Genomic DNA, 12,728 nt, shown 5'->3' with positions numbered 1-12,728 from the left:
GAAAGAGAGTCGGGATTACGACGTGGACCGTCCAGGAGAGGCAGACACTGTGCTCCGGGGCAGCAGCCAAGTCCAGGGCAGAGGCCGAGGTCTAAACATCGTTGACCAGGAGGGTGCCCTCCTAGGAAAGGGGGAGACTCAAGGCCTGCTCACGCCTAAAGGAGGGGTCGGGAAACTTGTCATGCTGAGAAATGTGAGCACAAAAAAGGTACCCACTGTAAGTTGTATCACTCCCAAAACTCAGGGCACTAACCAAATTCAGAAAACCACCCCAAGTCCTGATCTGACCCTGGGGACAAACCCAGGGACGGAAGATGTCCAATTCCCCACTCAGAAAATCCCTTTGGGGCTTAATCTGAAGGATATTCGGCTCCCCAGAAGAAAGATGAGCTTCGATCTGATAGATAAGTCTGATGTTTTTTCAAGGTTTGGGATAGAAATAATCAAATGGGCAGGATTCCACACCATAAAAGATGATGTTAAATTTTCCCAGCTTTTCCAGACTCTCTTTGAACTTGAAACCGAAACCTGTGCTAAAATGCTCGCCTCATTCAAATGCTCCTTAAAACCAGAGCACAGAGATTTTTGCTTTTTTACTATCAAATTTTTAAAGCACTCTGCTTTGAAAACACCCAGAGTCGATAACGAGTTTTTAAACATGCTTTTAGACAAAGGTGCTGTGAAGACCAAAAATTGCTTTTTTGAAATCATAAAGCCCTTTGATAAGTACATAATGAGGCTACAAGACCGGCTGCTGAAGAGTGTCACACCCCTGCTCATGGCCTGCAATGCCTATGAGCTGAGTGTCAAGATGAAGACCCTCAGTAACCCCCTGGACTTGGCTATTGCCCTGGAGACCACCAATTCTCTCTGCCGGAAGTCTTTAGCTCTTTTGGGACAGACGTTCTCCTTGGCCTCTTCTTTCCGGCAAGAGAAAATCTTAGAAGCCGTCGGCCTCCAAGATATAGCTCCCTCTCCTGCCGCATTTCCAAACTTTGAGGACTCTACTCTGTTTGGGAGAGAGTACATCGATCACCTGAAGGCCTGGCTGGTCAGCAGTGGGTGTCCACTCCAGGTCAAGAAAGCCGAACCCGAGCCAACCCAAGATCAGGAGAAAACGGTTCCTCCTACCAAACCTGAAATTCAGGCTAAGGCTCTGAGTGGTCTGAGTGATGGTAAGGAAAGCAGCAAAAGTTTCTGTTTGTTGCGATTTGCTTGCTTTTCATGTTTTCTTGTAATGTCTCTCATTCTCTTTGATATTTGTACATAAAACTCCTTTAGCCAGTTGGAAACAAATCCGAATTTTAGTAGTAAACTCACAATGACCAGTATACATGCCTGCCATTCATTCTGTAAGCATGCGTTAGGAATCTTCTGTCTGTTACAGAAGTCCTTAGACTTTCTGGGTCACAGACTCCTTTGGGAATCTGAGGAAAAGCTGTGGTCCTTACCAGGGAAAATACATATATGTTTGTACACAATGTTGCACTTTCTGGGGTGTTTGTGTCATCCTGCAGCCAAGTTTTTTTTTTGTTTTTTTTTTTTTTTTTTTCCTTGCGTTATGCGGGCCTCTCACTGTTGTGGCCTCTCCCATTTGCGGAGCACAGGCTCCGGACGCGCAGGCTCAGTGGCCATGGCTCACGGGCCCAGCCGCTCCGCGGCATGTGGGATCTTCCCGAAACGGGGCACGAACCCGCATCTCCTGCATCGGCAGGCGGACTCTCAAGCACTGCGCCACCAGGGAAGCCCTGCAGCCAAGTTTTAAGAAGCCTTGTTCCAACAGCACCCCTTCTCTACCCCCGCCCCCGCCAAGTTATTACTAGAAGGGAGAGTAAATGCTGGGCACAGTCTCTCAAGAATTCCCCAGGCTTCTAAGGGAAAGAAGTCACAAAACCCAGCCCCTCCTTTGCTGGGATTAAGGGGGCCATAGGAGAGGCCCCAGCTCAGCTCAGCATGGGGAGTCAGGAAGGCTATGTTTGAGCTGTTTTGAGGGATGCATGGTGGAGGCACCTTTTCACCTGCTCGCTTTTCTAGACTAGCTAAAGGTTGAGAGATCACTTAGATGTACCTGGTAACCTGGAGTTAACGAGTTGGCTTACTGGGGAGGGGAAAGACCTAGAAGAAGGTAATAGAAATAAAAATGACTGGCTGGTATCCCTTGTCCCTCCCCCTTTGCTCTCAGGATGGACGTTCTCACAACCCAGACATCCCAGAGGTCATGAGCACACATAGTGGCTATGTGGCCATTTAGGAAGTCCCCTTTCCCTCTGATACAGTTTTCAGCTTCCATTGCCCCAGCCAAGTTGGGAAGTCTCATTTGTCCCTGAGTCTCTTCAATCTTCTCCACCCTTGTGGAGCCCGGACTGCGACAGGCACTGGGTAGGTTGCTCCACGGATGGGCGGCCACACCTACTCCCAGAGAGAGAGCCTTCCAGTAGTGGGCTCAGGGCTGAAGCAGGACCTCTCCTCCCCACATCCCCCAAAGTAGTGGGGTGGAAAGTCAGTATAACAACAATATTGAAGAACTGTAAGAAGGACAAAAAAGTCCCCCATAACCTAAAGTTGCCTGCCACCGTCCCCTGGTTGTGCTGCTATGCAGGCATGCCTGTAGCTGCAGTCTTGCTGTACTGAAAACACTACAGTCTGCTCTTTTACAGAATTATCAAAGGCTCTTTTCTGTGTTTCTGCGGCATTTGCAGCATCATGACTAAATGTGAATTTACCTCACCTCTCCCTTGAGGTTGGACTCATAGTGCCTTTTACTAGAGGCTTCTGAGGCTAAGCAGAGCTCAGTTCCCATGAGATTGGCATCTGCAAAGCATTGGCTCCTTTTCTGGTCAGCAGGTAGACAGCACCAGCGCCCACGTCTTATGGGGCGCTGCCCTGCCATTACTTCAGTACTGTTAGAAATGCTGGGATGACATCTTTGGTTGCATTTATTATTGCTATTATTTTCGTTAAAAATGTTTTTGAATCCTCCCTTAAAGGAGATATTCACAGAATGATTGCTGGACCAAAAGTAGGACCCACTTTCTGGCCCTGCTATGGTCATCTTCTCTAGAGATGGTTGCAATGATGCACAAATTTCATTGTCTTTGAAAGCTTCTGACTTTGAATCTCTTATTCTTTTGTAAAATCATATAAGACTAGCAGTTCTATAGAATAAGAGCCAACAACAAAAAAAGGGAAAGTAATTTCAGAGGGGAAATGACATGACAGTTGAAGGATTGACTCATCCTATGTTAAGAACTCACATTGATGTTTAAAATACCATTCCACAGAACAAACTGGAAAACCTCCAGTTCAGGGGTGATTTTTATTGAATGAATGAACAAATAGACCATCTGTGCTATTAAAACTAGCAAATATCAGAAAACTAAACAATCTTAGTGTTTAAGGACATAATGCTCTTCTGTGTTGCTGGCATTGTAAATTACAAGTCATTGGAGGAAATTCACACTTTAAGAAATGTTTTTTTTTCATACATTCAGCAGATATTTTCTGTGAACACCTACCTTGGAACTACTGACTTTTTTTTTTTGCGGTTCGCAGGCCTCTCACTGTTGTGGCCTCTCCCGTTGCAGAGCACAGGCTCCGGACGCGCAGGCTCAGCAGCCTTGACTCACGGGCCTAGCTGCTCCGCGGCATGTGGGATCTTCCCGGACTGGGGCACGAACCCGTGTCCCCTGCATCAGCAGGTGGACTCTCAACCACTGCGCCACCAGGGAAGCCCTGCTGACTTTTTTAATTGGGAAATTTTTCTTTGTAAATTTATGTATATGTTTTATGATTACAAAACACATGTGTGTTTAACTTTTATAGATAAAGCAAACACAAAAAATGAAATCCCTGATAAATCTACCACACATAGATAATCTCTGTTAACTTTCTGGTATATTTCCATCTAATTTTTTTCTGTGTGTCTGTATATATGTATCTCTTTTCCTTTTTTTCGTATTGCAACTCACAGTTTAGATATACTTTTTACATATTTTATACCTAGATACATTTTATGTCTTTTGTTCTCCCCTTAATATTGTGAACATTCAAGTTAAGTTGTATGCAAAAAGTGGTTAGGAGTTGCTACACACCATTTTCTCCTATAGAATATGTATATATATTGCTCTGTACAGTCATCGTAAGTTTGTGACTGTTTCTCTCCTAGCGATTATGCTGTTAGAGCTTTTGAGAGGATATTTTGCATATTGGTTTCGAGAATAACAGGCCCCTTTCCTCTTTTCAATGCTGGTCTGTCATGAACGAGGATTTCAGTTCCTGGTGCCTGCTTAGGCCCCATCCTAAGCCTTCAGTTCTGTCCTGGTCTTCCCAGGCCCCATGTGGTCCAGTGTGTTTCTCAGAAAAGCCCTTCTGTGTGTTCCAGAGGTCCCTCAGCGAGCAGACCACAAGGTGGTGGACACCATTGACCAGCTGGTCACACGTGTTGTTGGAGGCAGCCTGTCTCCCAAAGAAAGAGCTCTTCTCAAGGAGGACCCTGCTTACTGGTAGGTCTTTAAATGTTGCTCTTCAGAATTCCTCCCATAAAGTACATGGCAATGTTTTTGTTGCTCTGATGATGCCCAGAGAAGAGGGTGAGGTGCTTATTTTGTGCTGTGGTGTAGTCAGTGGGAAGAGCATGAGGGTGAGTCAGGTTCATGTGGGTTCAAGCTCCATTCTGCAGCTTACCTGCCATGTGGCCTTCTCTCATCGGGACATGGAGCACTTTGTCCCTGCTGTGCTAGTTTGAGGATGAGGTGAGAGGTGTATGCAAAGAATGAGTGTAAGATAAGGAATATATCAGCAGTTGTTTGTGATTTATTGCTACTGTTCGTTAAACTGTCTTTTCCTTTTGCTTTATTGCCTCTTCACTTGAATAGAACTTTTTAAAATTAAAGTTTTCACCATAAATACAGTATTTGCTCATTAGAGAAGGTAAAGAAGAACAGAAAATTGGGCAAAGCCACCTGTGTGCTTACTGGCATTCACTGGCATTTTTGGGTATTTGCTTCCAGTCTTTCTGCTCATTGCGAGCTGTTTGGTTTTTAACACAGTTGTGATTATGCTGTGATATACACTACTCCTTTTAGATAACACAGGAAAATGCTCGTATTCCCTACTTTTTGTAAACATTTCAGATGGCTGTGTTTACCGGTTCGCAGAGTAGGTGATCAGTTTATCTAGCCATTCCTCTCTTGTTGGATTTTTAGAATATTTTTGATTGTACACTATTTTTAATTTTTTCTGTGAATAGCTTAATGTGTCACATTTCTGTGTGTGTTTAGAATTATCTCTAGATTAGATTGCTAGATGTGGAAAGGTTTTGTACTTCGTTAACTTTTTAAAAAATGATCAAAGTGGCATATGCCCTTTGTAAAAATAGAGAAAAGTAAAAAGGCAAAGATGGAGTTACTCAGAGCTCTCCCACTTTTCCCCCACAGTGTGTGCTCTGTAGTTGTGTCCTGTGTTTTAAACTTAACATAATTGTCCTTATTATCAATGAACGCATACTATTCCTTCTTACACAGTATACTACACTCAACCATTGCCCATTGGTGGATTCTTAGATTCTAATAACATTATGATAAATGTTGTTTTGCTTTTATTTATGTCTGCATTTCTGGCAGTTTATTATGGTAAAATCTGGGAGTAAAATTGCTAGTTTAAAAAGAAAGCTCATTTTAGAGGCTTTTGATCTGTGTCAGTGTTTCTCAACTGCGGCATTATTTTTTTTTTTTTAAAGAAGATGTTGGGGGTAGGAGTTTGTTAATTAATTTATTTATTTTTGCTGTGTTGGGTCTTCATTTCTTTGTGAGGGCTTTCTCTAGTTGTGGCAAGCGGGGGCCACTCTTCATTGCAGTGCGCGGGCCTCTCACTGTCGCGGCCTCTCTTGTTGCGGAGCACAGGCTCCAGACGCGCAGGCTCAGTAGTTGTGGCTCACGGGCCTAGTTGCTCCGCGGCATGTGGGATCCTCCCAGACCAAGACTCGAACCTGTGTCCCCTGCATTAGCAGGCAGATTCTCAACCACTGCACCACTAGGGAAGCCCAACTGCAGCATTATTGATGTTTGAGGCTGGATAATTCACTGCAGGGGGACTGTCCTGGGCATCCTTGGCCTCCACTCACTAGATGCCAGTAGAAGCCTCTATCCCAGCCAAAAATACCTTCAGACATTGCTCAGTGTCCCCTGGGGGACAGAGTTGTCCCTGGTGGAGACCACTGATCTTTATCATCAGCTTATTTTCCGTGATTGACACCCTCACTGCCACTCCGTACATGTGCCATGCCCCCACATGAGTGTTTTTGACTTAAAGATAATTTCATAGTGTGATGTTTTACCTTATATTCTTTTGTTAACTAAAAAGATTATGTGTTTACTCATAGGATTTCTAGTTGTAGTTCCTCTTTTTTGAGTGGTCTGTTCAGGTCTGGTATAGTCAATGTTGTATCCATACCAAGCTCTCTATTCTTGTTGTTGTAATTTCTAAAGATGCTTGAAAGGTGTAAATTTCTGTGTAATGGCACCAGGGCTTTGGTCCTAACCAGCATGATTTTTCAGGAGAAGAGTTGGAACTTGTTTTGGTTTTATTTTTACAGAATTTTTTTTTTTTTTTTTGGCTGCACTGGGTCTGTGTTGCTGCACTCGGTCTTTCTCTAGTTGTGGCGAGCGGGGCTACTCTTTGTTGTGGTGTGTGGTCTTCTCATTGCAGTGGCTTCTCTTGTTGTAGACCACAGGCTCTAGGTGCGTGGGCTTCAGTAGTTGCAGCACGCAGGCCCTAAAGCATGCAGGCTTCAGTAGTTGCAGCGCTTGGGCTCAGAAGTTGGGGCTCGTGGGCTCCAGCACGCATGCTCAGTAGTTGTGGCGCACGGGCTTAGATGCTCCACGGCATGTGGGATCTTCCCGCACCAGGGCTCGAACCCGTGTTCCCTGCATTGGCAGGTGATTCTTAACCACTGAGCCACCAGGGAAATGCTTTACAGAATTCTTGAATTCATCAAGATTATGTTCCTGTGTTGAATAAGATAGGCATGTAACTTAAAAGGTTAAAAAAAAAAAGAAAAGAAACCCAGTAACCTAATTGCCCCAGTATCATTTATTGAATACTTTTTATTTAGCAAATACTTTTGCTTTCTGTGCACTTGGTACCGTTCTAAGCACTTTACTGCTTTAAGCATTAGCTGGCCGAACCCTCATAAACAACCTTTTGAGGTAGGTATGTTGTCATCCTGATTTTACAGACAGAAAAGTTGAGGCTCAAAAGAGACCTCTTGCCTCAAGGAGGCACAGCTAGTAAAAGACAGAGCTGAGATTCACATTCTGGCTCTGTGGTCTCAACCAGCGCTCATACTGAAGGAAGGAGGCTAGATAGCCTCAGATTGACAGATGAAAGTAGAGACCAAATCCTCTGGGTAAGATGTCACCTAGACTTGGAAGACTCAGGGGCAATTTCCAGGTGATTGCCGAGGTGATTGGGCTGGAGGGAAGGGGGACCCTGAGAGGACTAGGAGCATGCCTCTCTGCCGCATGACCGCTGCGCACTACCCAGCAGGTTCATGATCTCTGACAGTCAGGGGTGGCGGACGGAAGCATAGCCAGAGCTGGGCATATGTGTGGCGGTGGGAGGGGGTTGCAAATCAGAAATGTGCATTGAGGTCTAAACCAAGTATTTGAGGGAAACTGGCAGCATGAAAGAGGGCCACCCAACCCAGCAGATCTGGCACCTAAGAAGTTACTATAAGGAAAAGAAGATTGTCTACAAGTACATATGTGTAATTAATAGTCTTGGGTGGATAATAGCATATTGTATCCATGAAATAGGAACTGCTTGTTATGGAAAAGAACCAATTAAGGATCTTGGAATTGACAAATGTGATTGTTGAAATGATCTCAGTGGTCGGCTGATAGAATCGACCTGAATGAAGAACAGATTAGGGAGCTGGACTCAGAGACTTGATCACCTGTGACTTCCTTCAGAAAGAATTACGCAGAGACTGTAAGAAGAAGGAGTGTGCAAAAAACAGTGTTAAAGAACTAGTAAACTTAGGTTTTTGGTGTGTATATTTGAATTCTTAAGTTAAAGTAGTACTTGTATGTGATTTACCAAAAAAATGAAGTAAACACAAACGGCAAAATGTTTCTGCCATGATATCGATGGCAGAAACCATGGCTGTGTCTATGCGGCATGCAGAATCTTAGTTCCCTGACCAGGGATTGAACCCATGCCCCCTACAGTGGAAGTGCAGAGTCTTAACCACTGGGCGGCCAGGGAAGTCCCCAGTTCCACTCCTTGGAGACAGTCGCTTTTAGTTCATTAAACTACTTTTAACAGTTACTTCTGTATCTCTAGAGATGATAAGCCTATGTTGCTCTTTTTTTTTGTTTGTTTGTTTTTTATGACCACGATGCAGGCCTCGTGGGATCTTAGTTCCCCAACCAGGGATCGAACCCAGGCCCCGAAAGTGAAAGCACCGAGTCCTAACCACTGGACCACCAGGGAATTCCCCAAAGAATTTTCCTTATAATGAAAAGTGTATAATTCAAGCCTCACAGCAACATGATGAAGTAGCTTATTATTATCATCCGTCTCATCTTACAGATGGAGAAACTGAGGCACAGAAAGATTTAGTAAATCTCACAGCTAATAAGTGGCTACACTGGGATTTGAACCGTGCAGGCTAGCTTAGGAGTATTCTATGCTCTTGATGTTACGCTCCACTAGAACTAAGGGAGATGGGTTTGTGACATGTCCTCACACTGCATGCACTTGGCATTAGAACCGACCGGGGAAGGGGACTTACATCTTGGGGATCTAGGTCACCTGGGCACTGACTCCACTTTCTGCCCTGAATGAGGGGCTGTGTTTGACTTGAGAACTGGAGCTTCTGTTTTGGTCAGCCTTCCCTTATGTGGCAACCCTTGCTTGTTAGGGTGCAATCTTGCAGGATGCTGCTGTTGGCCCAGCAGAGTGTCCAGGGCAGCAGAGGAGCCAGCACACAGGCTGTTTCCTCAGATCCAGCCAGACCTTGACTGTGCAGTGAGCATCAACAGGAGCTTCATATGGAGCTGCCCACCAGGGACATGCCACATCACACGGTGCTGCCAGCGTCCTGCTGTGCACTGCCACCTCACAGCCAATCAGCTTCTGTTATTGGTAATTGGGAACCTCATCTAATATATGATCTCAACTTCAAGCGTCCAAAAGCCGCATGAAATATTGCCATACTCACCAAACAGTACTCGTTCTTTAACACAAACTGAGATTGAACGTTCACAAAAACCTTGTTATGAATGAGGTCGTGTAGAAAATTACAGAATATCCCAGGAGAGGGAAGTCACATGGGCCACATTGTGCAATGCATAGAAGTTGAAACCAGCAACAACCAAAATAAAACAGGCTTCTAAATAACTTTTGTATGAAAGAGAATTAGAATTGGAATTAGAAACTCTTCAGAAGGAAGTAGCAGGGAGAGCATTGCATATAGAATGCAGCGGTAACAGCGGTTGGGAGAAAGGTGCGACCTTGTGTGTGTATCAGAAATAAAGAGTGAAGGTAAGCATTCAGTTCATGAAGCAAGAAAGAAATGGTGCAAAAAGCCCGGAGAGTACAAGGAAAGGGTTAATAGAGATGAAAGAAAGTGCTAATGAAATGGTCAACAAAGTAAATAATGTGACCTTCCCCTTCTAATCCAGTCATTCCTCTTTCTAACCCATTCCTTGAGCAAGTCCTTAAGTTTGCTTTATATTCTTTCAACCTATGTGAAAAAAACAAATATACGTGGATGTCATGTACACAAAGCAGTTTCATATGGTACGTATCAATGTTGGTCTTCTCTAGTTTGCTCTCCGTGGGCTATATTACGGATCTCTTTCTATGTTAGTACATGTAACTCAAACTCCTCTTTTCTGTAATGTTCTCATTATGACTCTGGCACGTGATTTCACAGCGGTGGCACACTGGCCTTAATGATGTAGTTAAAAGGTCGCTGAGTGCCCACCATTTGAAGGGCGTCATCTCCTGAAAGTGATATCCAGGAGCAACACCTGCCACTCCCTGACAGCAGAGCGCTTCCATGGTTTCAGGGTAACTAGTTTGTATTGTGAGGCTACCAGGAGCTGGGAGCTCCTTCATGGCTGCTGATGACGGAAATTGAGGAGGAATCGACCAGTGTTCGGTCAGAGCTCCTGGTCACCCTGTGGTCACTCTGAGCAGGACAGATGACCAGGGCCCAGTGCTGGGTCCTTGGTGGAGCCGGGCAGAGCCTCCAACAGCAGGGAGGCCACCAAGTAGAAAGGGTTTGCAGAAGTGTATTTACAGCGACAATTTGGTCGTGCTGGTGTATTCACAAATGTCCTGCTATTCCTGTTTTGTTATACAGGTTTTTATCTGATGACAGTAGTCTGGAGTATAAATATTATAAGCTGAAGCTGGCAGAAATGCAGCGGATGAGCCAGGCCTTGCCAGGAGCAGATCAGAAGCCGATGGCGGCAGAGTGTGCAGTCCGGGCTATGCTATATTCCCGGGCGGTCCGGAGCCTCAAGAAGAGGCTCCTACCAGGGCGGCGGCGGGGGCTGCTTCGAGCTCAAGGACTCCGGGGCTGGAAAGTGAGGAGAGCGACCACCGGGACCCAGACCCTCCTCTCCTCAGGCACCAGGCTGAAACACCATGGCCGGCAGGCTCCAGGCTCCTTGCAGGGAAAGCCGCCCCAACCAGATGGAAATGATGCTGCCAAGGACTGCCCGCCAGACCCAGCCGGACCCTCTCCTCGGGACCCCAGCCCAGAAGCCTCAGGCCCATCCCCCAAGCCAGCAGAAGTGGATGTCTCCGAAGCCCCTCAGACCTCTTCTCCCTGCCTGTCTACTGATGGTGAGTGCTCACTCCTGTCCTCCTCCTCTGGGCCCCAGCCCCAATGCTTATCTATCCCCAGGGCTCTCTGCAGAGACAGGTGACTTCAGTGGGCTGGGCTGGGCTGGGCAGCAGGCAGCAGCGAAAGGAACCTGGCCAGGATGGCACACACACGGGCACTCTCTCTCCTCTTGCTTCCTCAAGGGGCTGGCCCTAGACTCCTGCTGCACCCTTCCTCTTATCCTGAGTGTGGAGCTGACACAAGGTGCTGCCTGGTGACTCTGTGCTTCCCTGCAAGGTCCTCCTGCTGGCCAGCAGGGTGTGCCATGTGCCCGTGCTTAGGGCTTTGAGCTCCTTGATGCATTTCTCTCTATTCTTGCCCATTATATGTTCCATAAGGCTGCCCGTGTTCTCGTTCTGCTTCCTCTTCCCCGCTAAGGTCTCTGTGTTTCCTTCCTTAGAGTTAGTTGACCAGCAGTTTCTTTTGTTTCTCCCAGCCATTACCGTCTCCTACTGCAACAGGCCTGCCCTCCGGCCAGTGCTTCCCACTGAGCACTAGGTGGGAATGGAGAGGGAAAAAATCTACACAACTGCTACATTTCTCTAGCTGTTGCTACATAACAAGCCAGTCCAAACTGTGGCTTCAAACAGGAGGCATACAGTGTTGCTTTGAGTCAGCTGGGCTGGGCCTGCAAACTGTCTGCAGGCAGCGACCAGTTGTCTGGAACTGTCAGCTGAGATGATAGGGGTAGTGGGCTACATGCCTGTCACCCACCAGCAGTTCACCTGACAGTCGGGTTTGGCCATCCAGGAAAGGCAGAGGAGGTGCTTGAGCCCTCTCAGGCCTGGACTCCACATTTCTGTCACATTCGTAGCCAGCAAGAGTTCCAGGGCCAGCCCCAATTCAAGGGGAAAAAAGAGAGTCCACCTCTGCTGGACAGAGCTGCAGAGTCACATGGCAAAGGGCAAGGGTACAGTGAGGGGCCGTCTTTGTAATCAGTCTCCGCAACCCCACAATGTTCACATGGGAATTGGCAGCTCAGAACCAATACATGACAGTTGCTTTATTTTGTAGTTGATACGAAGACAATGGAGACCGCAGAGAAACTGGCCAAATTTGTTGCTCAGGTGGGACCAGAGATTGAACAATTCAGCATAGAAAACAGCATTGACAACCCCGACCTTTGGTATGTACCCATCACACCCCTTTAATCTGAGGCCATGAGTGTCCTGAGAGCCCACAGGAGTTCACCCCATGAGTGTCCTGAGAACCCACAGCGGGTCGCCCTGGAATAAATCACGACTTCACTTCTGCTGAGCTCAGGGCTGTTAGGGAGCATCTGTTTTGGGTTGTTGGGAGACCTTCCCTCATCTGGGACATCAGGAAAAGCCTCCCCCGGAGGGAAGTTTAAGCTGGATCTGAAGGTTCAATGGGTGTTGGCCAGGGGAAGGGGGAGAGAATGCCCTGGCCGAGGGACTTATAGTTTCCCCAGGACCTTTGCAGAGGCAAAGAGGAGAGTGTGTCCTCACCCATGAGTCTGAGGAGGAGGGCACTGTCCCTGGTCATGCTGGCTACTCTGGGCAGGATGAGAATGTGCTGCTCATGTAGCATGTTGGTGGGTTTTGGTCCAGATGTGAGCAGCAAGCACTTCCACTCAGTGATGGCGTGGCACCCTTGTGCCAGGAGGGAGCACCATTTTCCTCTCCATTCTTCAGATGGCGTAATCATTCAACACTACACAGCCCAGAGGCCAGAGAACCAGAGCCCCACTCTGCCTGCGTGGTGTGGGTTCTCCTTCAGGGAGAGGCTGCCTGAGGGCCATGTGTTCCCAGTACTGAGCCGTAACCCGGCTGGGCTCCCCTTGGAGTGTGGGGTTCCCACGCTGTGT

General features: G+C 46.8%; 1 protein-coding gene across 1 annotated transcript in view; it reads left to right on the top strand.

Annotated features, from left to right (window-relative positions):
• The window catches only part of SUGP2 (SURP and G-patch domain containing 2), a 30,591-nt gene that overhangs the window by 5,685 nt on the left and 12,178 nt on the right, over window positions 1–12,728 (top strand). Inside the window, 4 exon segments of the mRNA XM_007461077.1 lie at window positions 1–1,175; window positions 4,382–4,502; window positions 10,373–10,860; window positions 11,915–12,026. The exon segment at window positions 1–1,175 is cut by the window's left edge and continues 8 nt beyond it. Of these exon segments, the coding sequence (XP_007461139.1) occupies window positions 1–1,175; window positions 4,382–4,502; window positions 10,373–10,860; window positions 11,915–12,026 (1,896 nt within the window).

Source organism: Lipotes vexillifer, unplaced genomic scaffold (assembly GCF_000442215.2).
Source record: "Lipotes vexillifer unplaced genomic scaffold, Lipotes_vexillifer_v1.1 scaffold469, whole genome shotgun sequence".
Lineage (NCBI taxonomy): Eukaryota > Metazoa > Chordata > Mammalia > Artiodactyla > Lipotidae > Lipotes > Lipotes vexillifer.
Note: the sequence above shows the minus strand (reverse complement) of the source record. Positions and strands in the feature narration are given on the sequence as shown.